At 42.3% G+C, this 22252-nt stretch overlaps 1 protein-coding gene across 4 annotated transcripts; it reads left to right on the plus strand.

Annotated features, from left to right (window-relative positions):
* The first annotated feature begins 1002 nt into the window (after positions 1-1002).
* Positions 1003-20747, plus strand: LOC115848025 (zinc finger protein 549-like). Of its 4 annotated transcripts, none has more exons than XR_009559919.2 (7): positions 1003-1777; positions 2518-2601; positions 4644-4682; positions 5922-6048; positions 7326-8888; positions 10897-11051; positions 19995-20747. XR_009559919.2 is itself a non-coding variant. In XM_060288619.2 (5 exons), the coding sequence occupies exons 1-5, from the start codon at positions 1745-1747 to the stop codon at positions 8654-8656; spliced, it is 1614 nt and encodes a 537-aa protein (XP_060144602.1). In that variant the 5' UTR covers positions 1003-1744; the 3' UTR covers positions 8657-9201. The 4 variants fall into 4 exon arrangements, 2 of the variants coding, with proteins under 2 accessions (XP_060144602.1, XP_030704167.2); XR_009559920.2 differs by having other exon boundaries at positions 11000-11051; XM_060288619.2 differs by lacking the exons at positions 10897-11051; positions 19995-20747 and having other exon boundaries at positions 7326-9201.
* The last annotated feature ends 1505 nt before the right edge of the window (positions 20748-22252 follow it).

Raw genomic sequence — 22252 nt, forward strand, 5'->3', positions numbered from 1 at the left:
ATTATCATATAGTTTGTGTACATGCTGTGATAATTTTTATATTTGCTTTGAGAAGTCCTGTAAGGCATGCCAAATTAATAGTGTTGTGAAATGTGAAATAAAAAGGAGTCACTTCTGTCAAGGGATTTTTAAAAAATTATATATATATATATATTTATTTATTTATTTATTTATGGCTGCATTGAGTCTTCTTTGCTGCACGCGGGCTTTCTCTAGTTGCGGCGAGCGGGGGCTACTCTTCGTTGTGGTGCGCGGGCTTCTCATTGTGGTGGCTTCTCTTGTTGTGGAGCACAGGCTCTAAGTGCGCAGGCTTCAGTAGTTGTAGCTCGCGGGCTTCAGTAGTTGTAGCTCGCGGGCTCTAGAGCGCAGGCTCAGTAGTTGTGGCGCATGGGCTTAGTTACTCAGCGGCATGTGGGATCTTCTCGGACCAGGGCTCGAACCCGCGTCCCCTGCATTGGCAGGCGGATTCTTAACCACTGCACCACCAGGGAAGTACCCTGTCAAGGGATTTTTAACATGGAGCTGGGAGGCTATTAATTAGTAGACCTCCTGCACTTCCCCATCTTGTGAAACCATGAACTTTTGATCTGGGCCTACCTGCAAATATTCCAAGGATTCTGCAAAAACACCTGCAACTTGTCACACTAATGGACTATTACTTCCCTGTAATGATAGCCTTAGCACTCAGTCCTGTTCTGCAGAGACTAGCTTCTGCCTCCAACTCCAATTAAAATCCTTTGTAATGCAAACCTCTCTTTGTCTTTAAAAGCTCCTTACTTTTATTCCCTAGCCCACACCCCCGCCTCACCCCCACCCATCCCCAAACCCCCAACCCCCGTGAAAAATTGTCTTCCACGAAACCGAACCCTGTGCCAAAAGGGTTGGGGACCGATGGCCTAGCCCGACATCTTTTTTGTTGCTACTTAAATGTGTGCCCCGAATTGCAATTCTTTGGTCCCAAGGTAACGCGTTGTGCTTGATTATTGTCTCTCAGGTTAATTTAGGTTGACAGTATCCACTATACAGTTATGTTTTCTAATTTCATGTATTTTATTTTAGCCAATGATCAACATACTTTATTGCACATAATTCCCTTTTTTATTCCAAAATCTTATTAACTTGGTTTTTCTTATTTGAAAATACTTCCAAGGTTTTCATAAAAAACAAAAACAACAAATAAGGACTCTGGCTACTCTCAGTCTTTACACAACTGGAATGCTTTTTTTCTAATCTTGTATCAACTTTTATGTTGAGAAATGAGTTAAATCAGAATTTTAAAAAGATTAAACATACAGGGTTTGATGGGTCTGCTTTGATGTGTTGTTCTTCCCGCACGGACTTGGCCCATTAGTGCCCCGGAGTTTGGGGGAGGGTCTCCTCCGCCCCCGACTCGGTGGACCGATGGGAACTACATTACCCAGGAGATTGTGTGCGGACCGGCCTTGTTCTCCACACTAGTGATGGACCCGAACAGGGGCTCTTCCGGGATTGTGAACTAGGAGTGGGCGGGACTTCCGGATCCTTCCTGAAGGAGGTCGTTTGGCTGCTTTTGCTGCCGTCTGCAGGACCCGAGGCTCAGGATCACTCGGTGGAGCCGAGCTTAGAGAAACTGGAAAGAACCCGAGGGCCGCCGTCCACACTGCCCAGGAGTGAGCGGGTTGCGGAACCCACTTCCGGGATTTTCGGCCTAGGTCTCCGCCATTATCCTGCGCGTCTCCTGGCACCACCGCGCCCACAGGGTCCTATGTCAACCAACGCGGTGCAGGACCCGGCCCAGGTGACTGTTCCGCCCCCCCCACCAGATCCTGACCCAAATCTCAAGCCCCCAGGGAGGGTCTCCTGCTCAGGGCATTGGGGTTCAGTCCCCTGCTTCCAGAACTTTAGGTGTGCGTGTGTGGTGGTCCCATTTCTGACAGGCTGTGTGACGCAGTGTGGAGCGTGTTAAAGGCTGTGGGTTTGGCCCGTGCAAAGACTTGGAGGTGCTCAAGAGCCGGGAGCATTCGGGAAACCTGGGGTTCCAGTCATTTATGCAGGGAACAGAGAATTTAGGGAGGAGTCAACAGTCTGGGCCAACTGTCAGCATTCTGGGTGCTGCGGAGGGTTGTGAATAAATCAGGAACACGGTCTGAGTTATAGTTTTAAAGTATTCCAAAGGCTGCTCAGGGGAGAACAGACTGGAACAGACTGGGTTCTGAGGGTGGAGGCAGGGAGACCTGGGAGAGCCCAGTGCATTCCACTCCAGAGAGTAAGGTGGCTTCTGGACCAGAGTGGTGCCTATGGAAGTTGTTGACCTGAAACAAATAGACTGCCCGCTATTTCTATTGCAAATATGGTTCCCCCCCTCCGCCCCTCTCCTCCTTCCCATCCTCCCCCCCCCAACCATCATTAGGGAATTGCAATTGGGGTGTGCAGCTATGGTGGGCTATCACTTTTATGGAGATTAAAAAAGGATGTTAGAAGGGCTGTAGCCACCAAATAGTCCATGGGTTTTTTGTTTGTTTGTTTGTTTTTTTAAAGAGTCCATGGCTTTGCTTTTCATTGGCTGAGTCCTTTCCAGGAAAGAAGGAGTCTTCATCCTTTTGGATTCCGTTATTGTTTCAGGTCAGTGAGGGCTGACCTCTTCTGGTGTGACAACTCTAATTGAGGTTTCTGTTTACTAATTTTTTTACGAAGGAATATAAGTAATAAGATTCTTAATAATTCTTAAAGATAATTAGCAGGATTTCCTGGTGCAGTGAATGTGGCTCTGACCTAAGGACAGAGTAAAGGACAATAAGCATTTTCTTTTGGCTGAGCATCTGGAAGACTTGAGACCAGCAACTGATGTGAGAAGTCAGTTTCAGGGAGAGATTAAAAGTTGGATTCGGGACATGCTGCTTCTGAAATTCCAAAGTTGAGGTAACATAGGGGCCGGTGGAATCTGTAGTCTGGAATTGAAGGAGGAGGTCTGTGGCTCACTGATGTCCATGTGGTTACAGACTAAGTCCTGGACTCCGGCCAATTCTGAATCTCAAATTTAAGAGGGAAAGTTTGGTCACTTTTCTGGGAAAGGGGACCTGAGATGAAAGAAGAGAGACCTGGGGCTGGCGGGCAGTGCAGAACAGGTGAGACTTTCTGAGGCTACCTGAAGATGGGAGGGTTCTGTTGTTCCAGAGCTTTCTGGGGAAGCAAGGGTATAAGGAGTAAGGAGTCTTGCCTGGAGTGGAGATGGAGAAGGATGTGTTAGATTGTGTAGATTCACTCCTCTGAACACTTAGCCGACTGTGCATTCGAGTTTGAGCCAGCAAAAAGTGGGCAATGTTGACCAGTCATTGAAGCCCAGGCCCAGTCAAGGGCACACGTGCCTCAGCTCTCCCAGGAAACTTAAAGTTAAAAAGGTATAGATTTAATAAGTTAATCTTGTGTAAGCAAATAATAACTGCTTAATATATCTGTGTATAAAATAATAATAAATACATATATATATAAAATTTAGTTTTTGCCTTGGGCTCTTCACATAGACCTCTGAACCCCTTGGAATTTCCTGGGGGTTAGGACTTTTTTTCACAACGACCCCATTTTGTCACACAGGAATTTATTACGATGAGGTGACTTAGGGCAGGGCCCCTAGGTAGACTCAGGAGGGGACTGGTCACCAGAAAAACTAAGCAATTAGAAGTTTATACTCCCCCCCAACCCCCCAACACTGGGGCCTCCCAAGGATCAGAAGGAAACTAGAGACTAGGTATAAAAACTGCTGAAGAATGAAATTCAAGGTTCCTTCAGATTGGTGAACACATTGAAATTGTGGAAGTGCTGGGAGGGTGGCATGTACTAAAAGGGCCTGGAAACACCATGGTGCCCTCTAGCGCCCCACCCCCCCAGACCTAGATATCTCTTCCATTGGGCTGTTCCTAAGTTGTATCCATTATAATAAACCAGAGAAATAAGAAAACTGTTTTCCTAACTTTTGTGGGTCTTTTTAGCAAATTATCATAACTTAGGAAAGGTTCATGGGAAATCTTGAATTTGTAGCCAAGTAGAACAGAAGTACCGTTAGCCTGGGAACCAGACATTGGAACTGGCCTCTTTAAAGAGGGCAGTCTTATGGGACTGCGTCCTTAAACCTTTAAATTCTGTCCCTAACCTCAGGTAGTGTCAGAATATGATTAAATGTCAGTCACCCAGTTGGTATCATAGAATCAGATCATTGGTGGTGGAAGAGACATCATATATTTGGTGTCAGATAGGGAATCACAGAAACCTCAAGGTATTGATTAAAAGTCACATTTATATAATGACTTGAAAGACATGTAGGAAATACCCAGTTTTCAAAAACATTTACAGAAATGTTAATCCTGTGTTCAGTAATAGCTCAGTCTTAGCATTAGATATGCACTAATGCATTTGATGTCTACACTAACATCATGAGATAGGCACCATAAATATTGCTATTATACACATAAAGACACTGAGTCTCAGGGACGTTGAGTCTTTTTGTTCAGGGCCATAGAGTTGTCAAGTTATAGCTCTGAAGACTGAGGATCCGAGGTCAGAGGTCAACCTCAGATGACTCATCTCCAGGAAAAGGAAGGGAGGAAACAGTTCAGCCTTTACATCCACACCATGATCACCTTTATCTCAGATCCTCCCTCTTTTCACAGGTTCCCATGGTAGCAGCAGCATTTATGGCCCCTGGACAGGTAAGTGGAAGAAACCCCAGTACCTACCCACACGTCATCCCTACCCCTAGTCCTGACACACAGATATAGGAGACAGTGTTGTCCTGGGATTGTGGGCCCTTAGGTCTGGGCCCTGGCACCATCTCAGGCACAGGATCATTAATCAAAGCCAGCAGTTGTATGGAGGTGTTCCCATGTGTCCAATGGAGAAGGTCAAGTGGTAACATGTCCTTGAGCACAGACTGGAGATGAGACTGAGAGGGGAGTCTTCAGGGAACTGCCAAACCCATGACGTGGGCTGATAAAGACTGGGGGCATGAGTCATTCCTGGGATAGCAGCCTGAGGAGCTGGGCCTCTCCTGAGGGGGCGGGTCCATGACACGTTGGCCACAGAGGAGGGAAGTGATCTGACACTGGGTCTGAAGAGGCTGTTCTGCCTGCCGAGAGGAAGACTGGGGGTGAGGGTGGAGCCGGGGGCCAAGTGGAGGGCACAGTCTTGTTGAATGTCGATTGTGACTGGATCCTGGCAATGGCTCTGTAGCAGGAGAGGAGGTGAGTCTCTGAATCTCGTTTGTGGTAGAGCTGATTTTCTGCTGTACAGGATGAGAGAGAGTAGTCTGACATGACCCCAGGATGTTTGCCTCTAGGTGACGGTGGGGATGCCATGTCTGAGACGGGAAGTCAGAAGTAGGAGTAATGGACAGAAGGACTGTCCAGAGTTCCATGTTCCCATGCTGAGTCTGAGATATTGCTGGGGTGTCTTGTGGGAGGTCCCACAGAGGCCTGGGGAAGCACTGCGTGCTGGTTGGCATGTGGGGAACACGGTGAGGTGCTGAAGTCCTGGGGCTGAGGTGGTGGCATGGGGTGGGGTTGGGGTCATGGTCAGGCACGTGAGGGAGCTGTGGCCCTGCAGGGCTGGGCAGTGGAGAGGGAGGGAGTGTGAGCATGGACTCAGAGCCCTTGTCCCCAGGGTTTACTCCAGGGGTCTGAGCACAAGTGTCATTGTATGTGATGTGATCTGTGTGATTTCAGGAGAGTTGACTCTGAGGAGAGTGGCTGGGGGTTTGTGTGGCAACCACAGAGCGTCTGTGAGACTGCCTATCTCCCTCTCTGTTTTAACTGAATGATGTAATGCTAGCAATTTCCTGTGGCATCAGGACCTGGTGTGTCCTCTGAGCTGGGTTATTGGGGTGGACAACCATGACCTGGGTGTCCTGGTTGCAGAGACTGCTGTGAACTCACTTGTCCCCCTCATGACAGGGCCATGTGATCTTTGAGGATGTGGCTGTGTCCTTCTCCCAGGAGGAGTGGGGTCTCCTTAACAATGCTCAGAGACTCCTGTACTGTGACGTGATGCTGGAGAACCTGTCACTTATAGCCTCCCTGGGTAAGGACCCCTGTTCCCACACCATCGCCCCATACGGGACTCTGCCCTTCTTTTTGCATGGCTCACTCCATCCTTCCGAGCCTGGACCTTGGACACTGCTTACTTCCCTGATTTCCTGTCACTTGATCTGTGTTCCCCCACCCTGTGTGTTGTTCAGCCCTATACCATAGATGTTGAAGCCTTTCACAGAAGGCTTTGGTCTCAGAGGCTTGAAGCCTGCCTGACTGATACCACTTAGCTTTGCCACCAGTTGTTGTGTTGACTGTTCAGATGTGTGCAAGATCCGTGTCACATGTTCTAACCTTTTTTTGTGCACTGCCTGTGTCAGAAATTACAGACACTTACATGGTCACCACTTGTGGTCAACCCTAGATTATGTTTGCAAGACTCCTTAAGGTTCTTCTAGTGATACATCTTTTTCCTGAAGCCTGTCATTGGTTGGTTCACTCTGGGCCAGTGTCTTTCTCCTAGTGGCCCTATTTTCCTCTGAGGACTTTGATCTGGTAGTGTTCATAGTCACCCAGCCTGAGCTGAGGGATGGAGGCAACCCTGGGTGCCTGGCAAGGTAGGGCCCTCTCTAGTCATAGGAGGAGTGTTAATTGCATCCTGGGCCTGGTGAGTAGGAGCTGTAGGAAGGCGTGATACATTGATGAGTTCTAATCCTACAGGGAAATGTCCTTTCTCCACGACTGTTTTAGTCTTAAACTCATCATGGCTGTACCTCATTCTATCGTTCTTCCCCATTTTGACACTTTGCCCCTTTTATGTATCTACTGTGGTTCTTTCTCCTGGCTCTTTCTATCTCAGTGTCATCCACATTTCTCCTTTTCCTCTCACTCTGCAATGTTGTCTAATAGTCTCTTCTTAATGTATCTTGGGAGGTGAAAGTACTTATATAGTCCTTGAACTCTTGGTAGTCAGGTGTGAATGCCTTTTCCTGGAGTGGGACACACATTCTACCCAATACACTTGTCACCACCAAAAAATTCTGCTGAACACCGTTGGCCGAGGAGTGGGTTGTTCCAGGCCTCTACTCCTAGCACAGTGCCATATCCTGGTGTCCTGTGTTCTTGCTGTTTATAAGATCTCTCCCTATTCTGTGACCATCAGAGGTCTAGTACTCACAGTAGCCCCTTCTTCTACCTGTCTGCCTCCCTTGTTTGAATCCTGCACAATGGACTTCTTCTCTGATGTGTCATACAAAAGCTATAATGGGCTCCTGTCCCACAAAAGTCTCCATGCACTTTATCAGGTTTTTTTTTTTGTTTTCCTTTCAGGTTGTTGGCATGGAGTAGAAGCTGAGGAGGCCGTTTCTGAACAATGTGTTTCTGTAGAACAAGTGACGGAAAACAGGAATCCAAAGCTGGAGCCATCTATCCTGAAGACTCTTACTTCTGTTACGAGTGTCCTGGTGGAGAAAGATGTTTTGTACTTGGCTGACAATATGTTCACGTGCGGAGAGGTTGAGAAGGCTTTCCTAGGCAGCTTGGGCTTTCCCCAGCACCAGCCCTCCCATGATGGAGAGCATCCACATAGAAGCAGGCAGAGCAGGGAGGTCTCTCACCCTGGGCAAGGGCATCACAAGTGCAGCGAATGTGGTAAAGCCTTCAGTAAAAAGTTTAAATTCATGGAGCACCTGAGAGTTCACACTGGAGAAAAACCTTATGAGTGCAGTGACTGCGGGAAGTTCTTTAGACACAGCTCCAGTCTTATTCATCATCGGAAAGTTCACACAGGAGAAAGGCCTTATGAATGCTGTAATTGTGGGAAAGTCTTTGCCCACAAATATAAACTTTTTGAGCACCAGAGAATCCACACTGGAAAAAGACCATATGAGTGTAATGAATGTGGGAAAGCCTTCCTTCGCAAGGATTCACTTGTTCAGCACCAAAAAATCCACACTGGAGAAAATCCTCATAAGTGCGGTGAATGTGGAAAGTACTTCCTGTACAAAAATAACCTTCTTGTGCACCAGAGGATCCACAGTGGAGAAAGGCCTTATGGGTGTAGCAAATGTGGAAAGTCCTTTGTCTTCAAAAAAAGGCTTCTTTATCACCAGCGAATCCACACTGGAGAAAGGCCTTACATGTGCAGTGAATGTGGGAAAGCCTATGTCTACAAAGGAAGTCTTATTGTGCATAAGAGAATTCACACTTTAGAGAAGGCTTATGGGTGTAACAAATGTGGGAAATTCTTTACAAGCAGTTTTGCCCTCAATAGACATGAGAATGTTCACACTGCACAAAGGTGTTATGAGTGCAGCGAATGTGGGAAAGCTCTCAACGGCAAAGTTAAACTTGCTGAGCACCAGAGAATCCATACTGGAGAAAGACCCTATAAGTGTAATGAATGTGAGAAAGCCTTCATGCGCAAGTATACACTTGTTCAGCACCAAAAAGTCCACACTGGAGTAAAGCCTTTTAAATGCAGTGAATGTGGGAAGCCCTTCACTTACAAAACAAGTCTTGTTGTCCACCAGAGAATCCACACTGGAGAAAGGCCTTATATGTGCAGTGAATGTGGGGAAGTCTTTGTCTACAGAAGAAGTCTTGTTGTCCATCAGAGAATCCACACTAGAGAAAAGCCTTATGAATGTAGTTCTTTGTAAGCAGCTCCAAGCTCACAAAAAACAAAGTTCACACTGGGGCAATGCCTTCTGGACTTATGCTTTCCTTCACTTGAGTTAATATCTAGCAGCACAACTCCTATGTAGTAGAGTAGGTGAATGTATACCTTATATGTGGCCAGTCAAACTTTTCTAAAATGGGAGTACCTTTTTATAGTCTCACGAGAAGCAGCAGAACATGAGTTCCTGTTTTTTACATTTTTACCAACACTTGGTATGTTCAGGCTTTCTAATTTCAGTGATGTCATAGGTGTATCTAGTGATTTTAACTAACATTTCCCTATTGACACAATGTGAGTGGTTTTCCATGTGTTAATTTCCAACCATATTTCTTTTTTTCTTTTTAGTTTGTATTGGAGTATAGTTAATTTACAATGCTGTGTTTCAGGTGTACAGCAAAGTGAATCAGACAGCCATATTTCTTTTTGAAATTTTTGTTCATATAATTTTGTCATCTTAATTACTGAGTTTTGATGTTTCTTCATGGATTATTGATTAAGGTCCTCTAATGGAAATATTTACCAATATTCTTCCAGACTTGTTCTTCTCATTTTAGTCACTTTTCCAGAGAAAGACTTTATTTTTGGGGGGGGGGGGGGTGGTTTTGGACATGCTGTGGCATGCAGGATCTTACTTCCCCAACCAGGGATTGAACCTGTGCCCCCTGCCGGGGAAGCACAGAGTCCTAATCACTGGATCTCCAGGGAATTCCTCAGTATGAAGCTCAGAATCCACTTTTCAATTTCTGCATCACAAAAAAATCCTACTAGAATTTTGACTGGGATTGCATTTAATCTTCAATTTAGAAAGAAATACTGAGTGTCCCAATCTATAAACTTGATAGATCTCCTTTTATTTAGATCTTGCTTAATTTTTATTAGCAGTCTTTTTTAGTTTTCTGTTTGTAGGTCTTACACATCTTCAGGTATTTTCTACATCTTATTGTGAAAGGGAATTTAAAAAAATCTTCAATTTATGAATTGTTCATACCTATTACACTTAGATATAAAACTAAGGACAGAAGTGATCTTTCTTTTTTTTGGGGGGGGGGCAACGTGTGGGACCTCAGTTCCCTGGCCAGGAATTGAACCTGGGCCATGGCAGCAAAAGACCAGAATCCTAACCACTAGGCCACCACGGAACTCCCTAGTAGTGATCCTTCTTAATCTTATAAATAACATCTACAAAGAGCTATTAGAAATACTATCCCTTTGAACCATTATTAAAGTATTCCCATTAGAATAAAAGGAGGACAGCTGCTCTTTGTTCTCTTATTCAGTATCATCCTGGAGTTCCAATTTCATTCAATACAACAACAAAAATATACGGCAAAATAATGAATATTTAGCAATTGGAAAGGAAGAAATAAACCACCTAAAATATGTCCACAGTTTTCATCTTCACTATGAGTCCAAATATGGACACTCAGTTTAGTGTCTAGACCCATCATAAACTCCTAATTTTTTCGTCACCTATTTGCTGCCCTTCTTACTTCCTTAGAACCCATTACCTTCTATTACACTATGCAACTTAATATCATAGATGAACTGCTTATTGTATATTTCTATCAAATACAGACTAAGTTCCAGTAGGGGAATATGTATTTACATGTTGTACACTGATATATTTCATATTCCTAGAAACATGTCTGAAACACCTATGGTACATATTGATGTCTTGAAATACATAACAAAATGACAACGCTCATTTAACGTTCAATTGCACAACTGTGGGTATACTTTCTAACTCTCCTTACCCTGCCTTTCTCCTCACCCTGCCTTTTCCTTCAGTTTCTCTACCCTCAAAATGCTCTGAGTTATGGGACAAATCATATTTTGCAAAAAGCCTTTAAATCAACTAAAAAGTCCCAATAGTTATTTTATTGGCTTCCTTCTCTTATTAGATCTCAGAGGGGTTTTTTTTCTCACATTCCATTGGGAGTTTGATTGTTTATTTCAAAAACAGGTTTTCCGCCATCAATTTCTGCCACTCCCGATGCATATCTATCTTTTTTTTTTTTTTTTTTTTTGGCTGTGCGACATGCAGGATATTATTTCCCCAACCAGGGATTGAACCCACTCTCCTTGCAGTGGAAACGCGGAGTTTTCACCCCTGGATCACCAGGGAAATCCTGATATCTATCTCATTAAGCACTTTTAATAGCTCTTGGTAGTTACACAGTCCCAAATGTTTTTCAGAGTTTGTCTCCTCTCTGTCTGCAGACACTGTCAGTGCACTTACAGGTGATGTGGTAATCACCTCCAAGAGCAGATGACATCGTTGGGTTCTAAACATTTTTCTCGGGCTTTTGTGTCCCCATTGCAGACTCTCAGTTTCTGCCACGGCAGTCCTTGTTACGGGAGCAAATACACATTTGGTAAGTATCTCTTCAGGTATCTGATTCTTAGAAAACATTTATGTCAGGAAACCCAACAATAACTATTCTTAAAATAAATTTCACTTCCTGAGGTCAGGACAGTAAAAAAGGAACCACCTTAAGAAGGTTATATATATAGATACATAGATATAGACAGATAAGAACAAAGCCATAAAATCAGGAAAGGCATTTGCTGAGGAAACCAGAGGAATGTTGCCCCTCATCAACGTACATCAGGAGTGCCTGACACTTCGCCTTTCTCCTCAGTTGCATTGTTTTGAAACTTGTCTCACTGGCTTCTCACTAAACACACTGACCATAAACAGGGTTCACTGTAGAGGCTTCAAGATAAGGTAGGTTGTGAGTAATAAGATGAAGAAGATGAGTTCCTACTCTGAGTAGAGGCCTAGTGTCTGTGTGGTATCTGCTGATGAGGGGCATGTTGTGTCATGGAGACTTTAATGATGTGTCTCTAAATTTTTATCCTTGGCAGAAGGCTGTTCATTACATCTCAAGTACTTAGATGTCCTCTTTATCAGTAATCGCCACTCTCTACCCTCCTAGGGCCTTGGCTTCCATTCCTCACCTATAAAAATGGATCCATTCTTCTGTCATCTATCTATCGTCTACCTCTATATCCTCTTTACTTTATTGTGATTTCATCTCAAAGACATAATTTTTTAAAAAATTTTCTTGGTTTGATGTGGACCATTTTTAAAGTCTTTATTGAATTTGTTACAATATTGCTTCTGTTTTTGTTTTGGTTTTTTGGCACAAGGCATGTGGGATCTTAGCTCCCTGACCAGGGATCGAACCCTCACCCACTGCATTGGAAAGTGAAGTCTTAACCACTCTGCCGCCAGGGAAGTCCCCATTTATAATTTTTTTAGAGAGAAAAAAATTGGACCATACACCCTCTTAGAAGAATTGAATCATCCTACACTCAGTGAGAACAGGGCATTTAAATTAGACCCTTCCTGTGTCTTCACAGAACCTCTATGATAAGGGGAAGTTATCAATCATTATTGTCTGTGACTCACTGGAGGTCATTACGAGTAGATTGACCCATGACCTCAACAATGTCATGGTTGTCAGACTCTCAGGTTTATGCAAACTTCCAAATTCCCACGATAAATCCTGTTGACATATGTTTTTGTTATTTAACTTCACCTTGTGGTTCCTCTCAGTATTCCTGGTTACTTCCCTTGTCAATTTTCTTATTCTACTTAATTTTCTAATTCTGTAACCTATTTTCATTATACTTGTGGAATTTTTTTTACTTTAAGAATTATGACTAACAGAACATAGTCAAATTTTGGAAATTTCATATAATATCTAGAATATTTATATCAAAGACATTTACCCATACATTATAACCTGGGAGGGTTTATCACCACTCATTTGGCAATGCTTCCCATGTAATTTCACATAGCAAATAATCCTAATTAGCTTAATATCTCTGGCTCTGAGATTCTTCAGGGGCCCACTAGAGGTCAGAAGAAACTGAATTAGAATTTGATCCTTGGGAATTTTGTCAAAAATATCAAAAAGGTTTTAAAACAGTTGACTAAGAAGTATCATAAGTCACTGTCAAACATGTTTAATTATGCACTTTACCAAAGTGACAATAAAAGATTTCAAAGGCAAATACAGGAAGTTATAATAGATTACTTAAAAGATAAGCTTTACAATCTGCTATCAATAGCTGATATATATATATATATATTTGTCTTTATTGAATTTGTTACAATATTGCTTCTTTTTTTTATGTTTTTGTTTTTTGGCCATGAGGCATGTAGGATCTTAGCTCCCCAACCAGGGATTGAACCCTCACCCTCTGCTTTGGAAGGCAGAGTTTTAACCACTGGACTGCGAGGGAAGTCCCAATAGCTGAACAGTATTCTAAGAAAACACTGTCCTCAACAGAGACGAAACCAAATTTAGGTTTTAGCACCATCTTACCCTTAAAATTCATTTACTCAATTAAATTTATTCTATTCTTACTCCTGACCACACACAAACCCCTCCCCCCTTCCCCCAGGGTTTCTTTTCCACAAACCTTCTATAACTTCCTTTTTTACCTTCAGATTTTTTCCTATGCCTTCTCTTTATCTCTCTCTCTTTTTAACCTCTCTTTAGGTCAAAATTACTTTCTCTTAACTAAGTGTATTTCCTTTCCTTGTACCTTCTTTTTTCTTGCATACAAAGATGTTTTCCTTAGTAATTTTTAGTGTTTTTCATTACATATATTAATTAGAATTATTCACCTTTAAAACCTTAATTTAAAGTGAAAACTAAGAAGCAAGCAATTTTGAACTATCTTTTACATTAGCATTCTGTAAGTTGGCAAACGTATAAATACTATTTATAATTTCTTTTAAAAAGTGCTTTATTATAGAAAATGTCTCCTGTGGCACCAAACATATATATTTTTTAAAATTTATTTTTGGCTGTATTGGGTCTTCATTGCTGCGTGTGGGCTTTCTCTACTTGTGGCGAGCAGGGGCTACTTTTTGCTGGGGTACGTGGGCTTCTCATTGCGGTGGCTTCTTGTTGCAGAGCACAGGCTCAAGGTGCGTGAGCTTCAGTAGTTGCAGCACGCGGGCTCAGTAGTTGTGGCACGCGGGCCCTGGGATGCATGGGCTTCAGTAGTTGTTGTGCACAGGTTTAGTTGCTCCGGGGCATGTGGGATCTTCCCAGACCAGAGATCGAACCTGTGTCCCCTGCATTGGCAGGAGGATTCTTAACAATTGCACCACCAGGAAAGTCCCTGGCCAAACATTTATTAACAGTCCTAAATATCTTTAATTTCCCTGTAGAAGGAAGCCTATGTTCAGTAATTAATTTCCCAGTGTCTTATTTGGGAATGATCTAGATATTCAATAAACTTCCATCATTTAACTTAACTTAGCAAAACTCAAAAGTTTCAAGTTACCAAAATCTAGAGAGACTTTTTTCTTTTTTTAAATTGATTTATTTTATCTATTTATTTATGGCTGTGTTGGGTCTTTGTTGCTGCGCGCAGACTTTCTCTAGTTGTGACGAGCGGGCCTATTCTTTGCTGTGGTGTGCAGGCTTCTCACTACAGTGGATTCTCTTGTTGCAGAGAATGGGCTCTAAGTGTGTGGGCTTCAGCAGTTGTGGCTCACGGACTTAGTTGCTCTGTGGCATGTGGGATCTTCCCAGACCAGGGCTCGAACCCGTGTCCCCTGCATTGGCAGGTGGATTCTTAACCACTGCACCACCAGGGAAGCTCTTTTTTTTTAATTGAAATATAGTTGATTTACAATATTGTGTTAGTTTCAGGTATACAGCAAAGTGATTCAGTTACATATGTATAATTTTTTCAGATTCTTTTCTATTATAGTTTATTACAAGATACTGAATATAGTTCCCTCTGCTATACAATAAATCTTTGTTGTTTATCTATATTAGTGTGTATCTGTTAATCCAATACTCCTAATTTCTCCCTCTCCCCACACCCCCTTTGATAATCATAAGTTTGTTTTCTATGTCTGTGAGTCTGTTTCTGTTTTGTAAATAAATTCATTTATATTTTTCTTTAGATTCCACATATAAGTGATATCCTAAATATTTTTATTTCTCTGTCTGACTTACTTCACTCAGTATGATAATCTCTAGGTCCATCCATGTTGCTTCAAATGGCAATATTTCATTCTTCTTTTATGGCTGAGTAATATTCCATTGTGTATATATACCACAACTTGTTTATCCATTCATCTGTTGATGGACACTTGGGTTGCTTCCATGTCTTGGCTATTATGAATAGTGCTGCTATGAACATTCAGGTGCATGTATCCTTTTGAATTAGAGTTTTCATCTTTTCTTGATATATGCCCAGGAGCGGGATTTTTGGATCATATGGTAACTCTGTTTTTAGTTTTTTTAAGGAACCTCCATACTGCTTTCCATAGTGGCTGCACCAGTTGACATTCCCACCAACAGTGAAGGAGGGTTCCCTTTTCTCTACACCCTCTCTAGTGTTTATTTGTAGACTTTTTAATGATAGCCATTTTGACTGGTGTGAGGTGATACCTTATTATAGTTTTGATTTGCATTTCTCTAATAATTAGCAGTGTTGAGCATTTTTTCATGTGCCTGTTTGTCATCTTTATGTCTTCTTGGAGAAATGTCTGTTTTGGTCTTCTGCACACTTTTTATTGTGTTGTTTATTTGTTTGTTTGTTTGTTTGTTTTTGCGGTACGCGGGCCTCTCACTGTTGCGGCCTCTCCCGTTGCGGAGCACAGGCCCCGGACGCGCAGGCTCAGCTGCCATGGCTCACGGGCCCAGCTGCTCCGTGGCATGTGGGATCTTCCCGGACCGGGGCACGAACCCGTGTCCCTAGCATCTGCAGGCGGACGCTCAACCACTGCGCCACCAGGGAAGCCCCTGTTTGTTTTTTTATATTGAGTTTTTTGAGCTGTTTGTATATTTTGGAAATTAACCCCTTGTCAGTTGCATCATTTGCAAATATTTTCTCCCAGTTGTAGATTGTCTTTTCTTTTTGTTTATGGTTTCCTTTGCTGTGCAAAGGCTTATAAGTTTGATTAGGTCCCATTTGTTTATTTTTGCTTTTATTTCTTTTGCCTTGGGAGAATGAACTAAGGAAACATTAATATGATTTATGTCAGAGAATGTTTTGCCTATGTTCTCTTATAGGAGTTTTATGGTATCATATGCTTAAGTCTTTAAGCCTTTTTTTTTTTTTTTCCTGCACCACAAAGCATGCAGGATCTTAGTTCCCCAACCAGGGATCAAATCCGTGTCTCCTGTAGTGGAGGCACAGAGGCTTAACCACTGGGCTGCCAGGGAAGTCCCAGCCTTTAAGCCATTTTGAGTTTATTTTTGTGTATGATGTAAGGGTGTGTTGTAACTTCATTGATTTACATGCAGCTGTCCACCTTTCCCAACATCGTTTGCTGAAGAGCTTGTCTGCTTCCCATTATACATTCTTACCTCTTTTGTTGAAGATTAATTGACTGTGGGTGTGTGGGTTTATTTCTGGGCTCTCTTTTCTGTTGCATTGATCTATGTGTCTGTTTTTGTGTCAGTACCACACTATGTTGATTACTGTAGCTTTATAGTATTGTCTGAAGTCCAGTGGGTTATGCCTCCAGCTTTGTTCTTTTTACTCAGGATTGCTTTTGCAATTCTGGGTCTTTTGTGGATCCATATAAATTTTAGGATTATTTGTTCTAATTATGTGAAAAATGTCATGGGTAATTTGATAGGGATCACATTAAATCTGTAGACTGCTTTGGCTAGTATGGCAATTTTAACACTATTAATTCTTCCAATCCAAGAGCATGGAATATCTTTCCATTTCTTTGAATCATCTTCAGTTTCCTTTATTAATGTTTTATAGTATCAGTGTCTTTCACCTCCTTGGTCAGGTTTATTCCTAGGTATTTTATTTTATTTTATTTTTGATGTGATTTTAAATAGGATTTTGTTTTTTTACTTTCTGATACTTCATTGTTATTTTAAAGAAATGCAACAGGTTTCTGTATATTACTCTTGTATCCTGCTACCTTGCTGAATTAATTAATTAGTCCTAATCGTTTTTGTGTGGAATCTTTAGGGTTTTCTATATAGAGTATCATGTCATCTGCATATAATGACCATTTTACCTCTTTACCTTTTTCTTGTCTGATTGCTGTAGCTAGGATTTCCAATACAATGTTGATAGAAGTGGTGAGTGTGGGATCCTTTTCTTCTTCCAGAATTTAGTGGGAAGGCTTTCAGCTTTTCACCATTGAGTATTATATTGACTGTGGGTTTGTCATAAATGGTTTTTATTATGTTGAGATATGTTCCATCTATACGCAGTTTGGTGAGAGTTTTTTTTTATCATGAATGGACATTGAATTTTATCAAATGCTTTTTTTGCATCTATTGAGATGATCTGTGGTTTTCGTCTTTTCTTTTTTTGATGTGGTGTATCACATTGGTTGATTTGTATATGTTGAACTGTCCTTGTGACTCTGGGATGAATCCAACTAGGTCGTGGTGTATGATCTTTTTTATGTGTTGTTGGATTTTGTTGCTAACATTTTGTTGAGAATTTTTGTATCTATATTCATCAAATATATTGGCCTGTGATTTTTATTCTTTTTTCTTCTTTTTCAAAGTCATTTAAATTGGTAGAATGCTTAGAAGTTTGCAAAATGCTTTTACATCATCACACTTAAAAACCTTCCCAGGGGTTTTATCCCTGGTCCGTGAAGATCCCATGTGCCATGGAGCAACTAAGCCTCTGTGCCACAACTCCTGAGCCTGCGGTGTAGAGTCTGCAAGCCACAACTACTGAAGCCCATGCACCACAACTACTGAAGTCTGCATGCCTAGAGCCTGTGCTCTGCAATGAGAAAGCACTGCAATGAGGAGCCTGTGCACCACAACAAAGAGTTGCTCCTGCTTGCTGCAACTAGAGAAAGCCCACGTGCAGCAACAAAGACCAAACACAGCCAAAATTAAATAATTAATTAAATAATTAATTTAAAAATAAACCTTCCCAGGTAGGCAGGGCAAATGAATGAGCATTTTGTAGATGAGAACATGGGGCCCAGGTAGATGGGGTGACACACAGCTCATATTGCTTGTTAGTGGAGGGACCATGGTAGAGCCATAGATTGCAAGTCTCTTTCACTCCAGACTATTATTGGTTTTACCCTGGGGGATTTTCTTTTTTGGTATTGTCTGTCTGATTTTGGTATCAGGGTGTTTGTAACTTTGGGAGGGCTCCCTCTTCACTCTTTCAGAAGAGTTTGAGAACGATCAGTATAGGTTCTTCTGTGTATGTTTGGTAGAATTCCCCAGTGAAGCCATCTGGTCCTGTACTTCTGTTTGCAGGGAATTTTTTTTTTTTAACTACAGATTGTATTTCACTTCTAGTGATTGGTCTGTTCAAATTATCTTTCTTCTTGTTAATTTTGGCAGGCTCTGTCTTTCTAGAAACTTGTGCATTTATTCTAAGTTTTCCAATTTGTTGACATATCATAGTATTTTCTTACTTTTTTTGTTTTTCTGTGGTATCAGTGGTTATTTCTTCTCTTTGATTTCTTCTTTTGTTTATTTGGGTCGTCTCTCTTTTCTTCTTGGTGAGTCTGACTAGAGGTTTTCAATTTTGTTTATCCTTTCAAAAAACCATCTCATGGTCTTATGGATCTTTTCTCTTGTTTTTTTTTAATCTCTATTTCCTCTCTTACATTTATAATTTCGCTCCTTCTGCTGACTTTGGGTTTTGCTTGTTCTACTTTTTCTAATTTTTTTAGGTGGTAGGTTAAGTTAGGGTTTTCTTTTGAGATTTTGTTTGTTTGCTTGTTGAGGAAGGCCTGTATCACTATGAACTTCCCTCTTAGGACTGCTTTTGCTACATCTCAGATTTTGTAAGGCTGTGTTTTCATTGTCATTTGTTTCAATGTATTTTCTGATTTCCTGTTTGATTTCATCGTTGACCCACTGCTTTTTTAGTAGCATTGTTGTTTAGTCTCCGTGTAATCATTTTTTTCCTCATTTTTCTTTGTGTGGTTGATTTCTAACTTTATACCATTGTGGTAAAAAAAAAAGACACTTTAAATAATTTCTATCTTCTTAAGTTTGTTAAGGCTTGTTATGTGTCCTAATATGTGGTCTATCCTAGAGAATGTTCTATGTGCACTTGAAAAGTATGTATATTCTGTTTTTTTTTTTAATTTAAAAAAATCCCAGGAAATAAAACTTCAGGACTGGATGGCTTCACAAGGGAATTCTACCAAACATATAAAGAAGAGCTAATACAAGTCCTTTTCAAACTATTCCAAAAAATTGAAGAGGATGGAACACTCCCAAATTTATTCTACAATTGCCCTGATACCAAAACCAGACAAAGTCACTCTAAAAGAAGAGAATTACATGCAGGGACAGGGGGAGAAACTATGGTTCTGAGTGTTGTTTGTGGTTGAAATCTTAGTGCATGGTTTGGCCACGTAACTTGTGGTTTTATTCTGTTGTCTTTGCGAAACAACTGAGTATCTTGTTACAAACAGGATAGGGCCAGTTTTAGTCTGATTCTGCAGTTACACATTTAAGGCAGGTTACCTGGCCTTTGCTCATATTCTCATGGAAAAGAAACTTAATATCACTGACATACTTAACATGATTAATATTTTAGGTTTTGACCAAATGTGTTCTGCCTAAAGTTGGGTTTTGCAAAAGCAGAACCTGACATAGGGTTCAATGACATATGACTTATTTAGGGGAAATTAACAGGAGAAGTTTAATGATAGAGTACAAGGCAAGGAAAAGAGCTAAGTAAGGGTGTGGGCTCAACTGGAATCTCCCTCAGCCTGATCCCTTTTGGAGATCTGGAATGTAAATGGTACCACATATTTGTCCTACCTTGAGACAAGGGAGTATCTTTTTGTAACTCCAGGTCAGACAGTCCTTAAATATTTCCCAGAGAGACTGCTTTCTTTGTTTACTTTTTCTAAAACATTGGACTTACCTGTAACTGCAGGAATTCATATATGAGGCATTTTATTTGGTGTTCTTTCTTTCTTTCTTATTATTTATTTTGGCTGTGTTGGGTCTTCGTTGCTGTGCACGGGCTTTCTCTAGTTGCAGCGAGTGGGGGCTACTCTTCATTGCAGTGTGCAGGCATCTCATTGCGGTGGCTTCGCTTGTTGTGGAGCACAGGCTCTAGGCACGTGTGCTTCAGTAGTTGTGGCATGTGTGCTTCAGTAGTTGTGGCTCATGGGCTCTAGAACGCAGGCTCGGTAGTTGTGGTACACAGGCTTAGTTGCTCCATGGCATGTGGGATCTTCCCAGACCAGAGCTCTAACCCGTGTCCCCTGCATTGGGAGGCAGATGCTTAACCACTATGCCACCAGGGAAGTCCCACTTGGTGTTATTTCTGAACATGAATTTCTTCTTCTGTTGCAGAGTCTAGATTGTGTAACTATGATCATTCTAAAAAAGTCCATCAAAGGGCTTCCCTGGTAGTGCAGTGGTTAAGAAGCCACCTGCCAATGCAGGCGACAAGGGTTTGATCCCTGGTTCGGGAAGATCCCACATGCCGTGGAGCAACTAAGCCCAGGTACCACAACTACTGAGCCTGTGCTCTAGAGCCTGCAAGCCACAACTACTGAGCCCACATGCCACAACTACTGAAGCCCATGTGCATAGAGCCTGTGCTCCACAACAAGAGAAGCCACCACAATGAGAAGCCCGTGCACTGCAATGAAAAGTAGCCCCTGCTCACCACAACTAGAGAAGACCCATGCGCAGCAGCAAAGACCCAATGCAGCCAAAAATAAATAAATAAATTTATTTTTTAAATACAATAAAATTAAAAAGTCCATCAAAGAATAAAACTTCTCACTTGTTTTACAATAAATAAATAAATCAGAGTCCTACATTGAAATGCCTAAAGTCTGTTTCACTTGGCTGTTTGACTGACTCTAAAACAAAATATGTTCAGAAGTGAGACTCTAATATTTCCTCCTAACCTCCTCCATGAATACCACCACTACCCTTTCTATCTCAGTTAATGACAAATCCATCCTTCCGGCTTGGACAAAAACCTTGAGTCATCTTGATTACTGTAGTGTGAGGCTGATTAGGAGGTGAAGCCATGTTCTGATCTGAGGACTTGGAGCTGTGTAACCACAATCATGTGCATATCCTCAGTAATAAAGATACTATATAATGAAAACACGTGGCATCTTCTTAGTGAATTTTTATTGGATAAAGTTTAATGTATAGAATGAAGTAATTTTGTATAATCTTGCTAGTAGACTGAAACTGGTGGGGAGTCACTTGCCTTTCACAAATGTTTTTCAGAGATACTTTCAAATCCTTTGGCAGATGTTATTGCCATTAGAGCAAACAGATCGAAATCCAGAAAACCAGAACGTTTATCTCAGAGTTTAGGTGGTCATTTTCTACACAATTCCACCACTGCAGGAAATGTCGTAGCAGGAAATGAAATTTGGTGATATCTCTCCTTTTCAAATAGATCTTAGGTGTCACACTGCTAAAAGAAATGAACATGCCTTGGAAAATGGTGTAAGAAATACTATCTTGATATAACAGCTGGGTTGGATACAAATTCAATCAGTGAGTATAGAGGCAGAGGTGTTTTCTGACGGAAAAGCAGACAACACCTTGCCCACGTTATTCAAGGCTGCCTAATATCGCTGCATTTTTCTCCTCTATGGAGTCTTTTCCCTCTAGTCCCTCACCAGTATTGGAGCTCACAGAATGACTCTCAAGCTTCAGTCTCCCTGAAATTGAAGAGCAGCAAGATAATATTAGGTCGAATCTTTTTTTTTTTTTTTTTTTTTTTGCTGTACGCGGGCCTTTCACTGCTGTGGCCTCTCCCGTTACGGAGCACAGGCTCCGGACGCGCAGGCTCAGCGGCCATAGCTCACGGGCCTAGTCGCTTCGCGGCATGTGGGATCTTCCCAGACCGGGGCACGAACCCGTGTCCCCTGCATCGGCAGGCGGACTCTCAACCACTGCGCCACCAGGGAAGCCATAGGTCGAATCTTTGAATGGAGTCACTTTCTATCGGCATGATATCATGGTCTGGTGTGTCCCTTGGGGATTTTAGCTCTTGGGCATGTATGAAATAACACGTCCAATCATTTTCCTTAGCTGCAGAAGACACGACCCGTAAATGGGGTGGTGGCTATTTAAGAAGCAAAGACGCCTCGCTCCGCCTCTAGAGCCCGACGACTTCGTTTCCCAGAAGCCCTCACGCGGGCACCTCTGATCCTTCGCAGAGATTCCCGGAAGGGCGCCCTTCGAGGTACCAGGTGGTGCTGCGGAAGCAATATTACCCAGGAGGCTCTGCGGCAAGAGGCGGTAGCTCCGGGCCAATGATTGTGCAGGACTGGGATCCCACGTTGGACGAGACTTCCGGCGGAATTCTCGTGACGGTCGTATTGACTGCGCCTGCGTCTGTCCTCGGGATCGCACGCAGCTCCCGAGCCATAAGCGGGCTCGAGGGCCGGGAGCAGAAAGTCTCGGGAAGAAGCTTCTTCCCCTCCCTGCATGGAGGCAGGGCTGAGGGTGGGCGGGACAGGTTAGGGACGTCAGCTGAACCGTTGGGACCCTCCCTGGTCTCCGTGTTGCAAGGCCCAGGTCCCTGGAAAGGGTCTCATGGCCGCGGCAGAGGCACAGACGGACCCGACACT

Source organism: Globicephala melas, chromosome 19, assembly GCF_963455315.2.
Source record: "Globicephala melas chromosome 19, mGloMel1.2, whole genome shotgun sequence".
Taxonomy (NCBI): domain Eukaryota; kingdom Metazoa; phylum Chordata; class Mammalia; order Artiodactyla; family Delphinidae; genus Globicephala; species Globicephala melas.

Excerpts from the sequence above, each read along its gene's own strand:
- LOC115848025 (XM_060288619.2), top strand. The coding sequence starts at position 1,745 with ATGTCAACCAACGCGGTGCAGGACCCGGCCCAG. Across the intron at positions 4,683-5,921 it reads CATTTATGGCCCCTGGACAG|GGCCATGTGATCTTTGAGGA; the intron begins GTAAGTGGAAGA and ends CCCTCATGACAG. Across the intron at positions 6,049-7,325 it reads GTCACTTATAGCCTCCCTGG|GTTGTTGGCATGGAGTAGAA; the intron begins GTAAGGACCCCT and ends TTTTCCTTTCAG.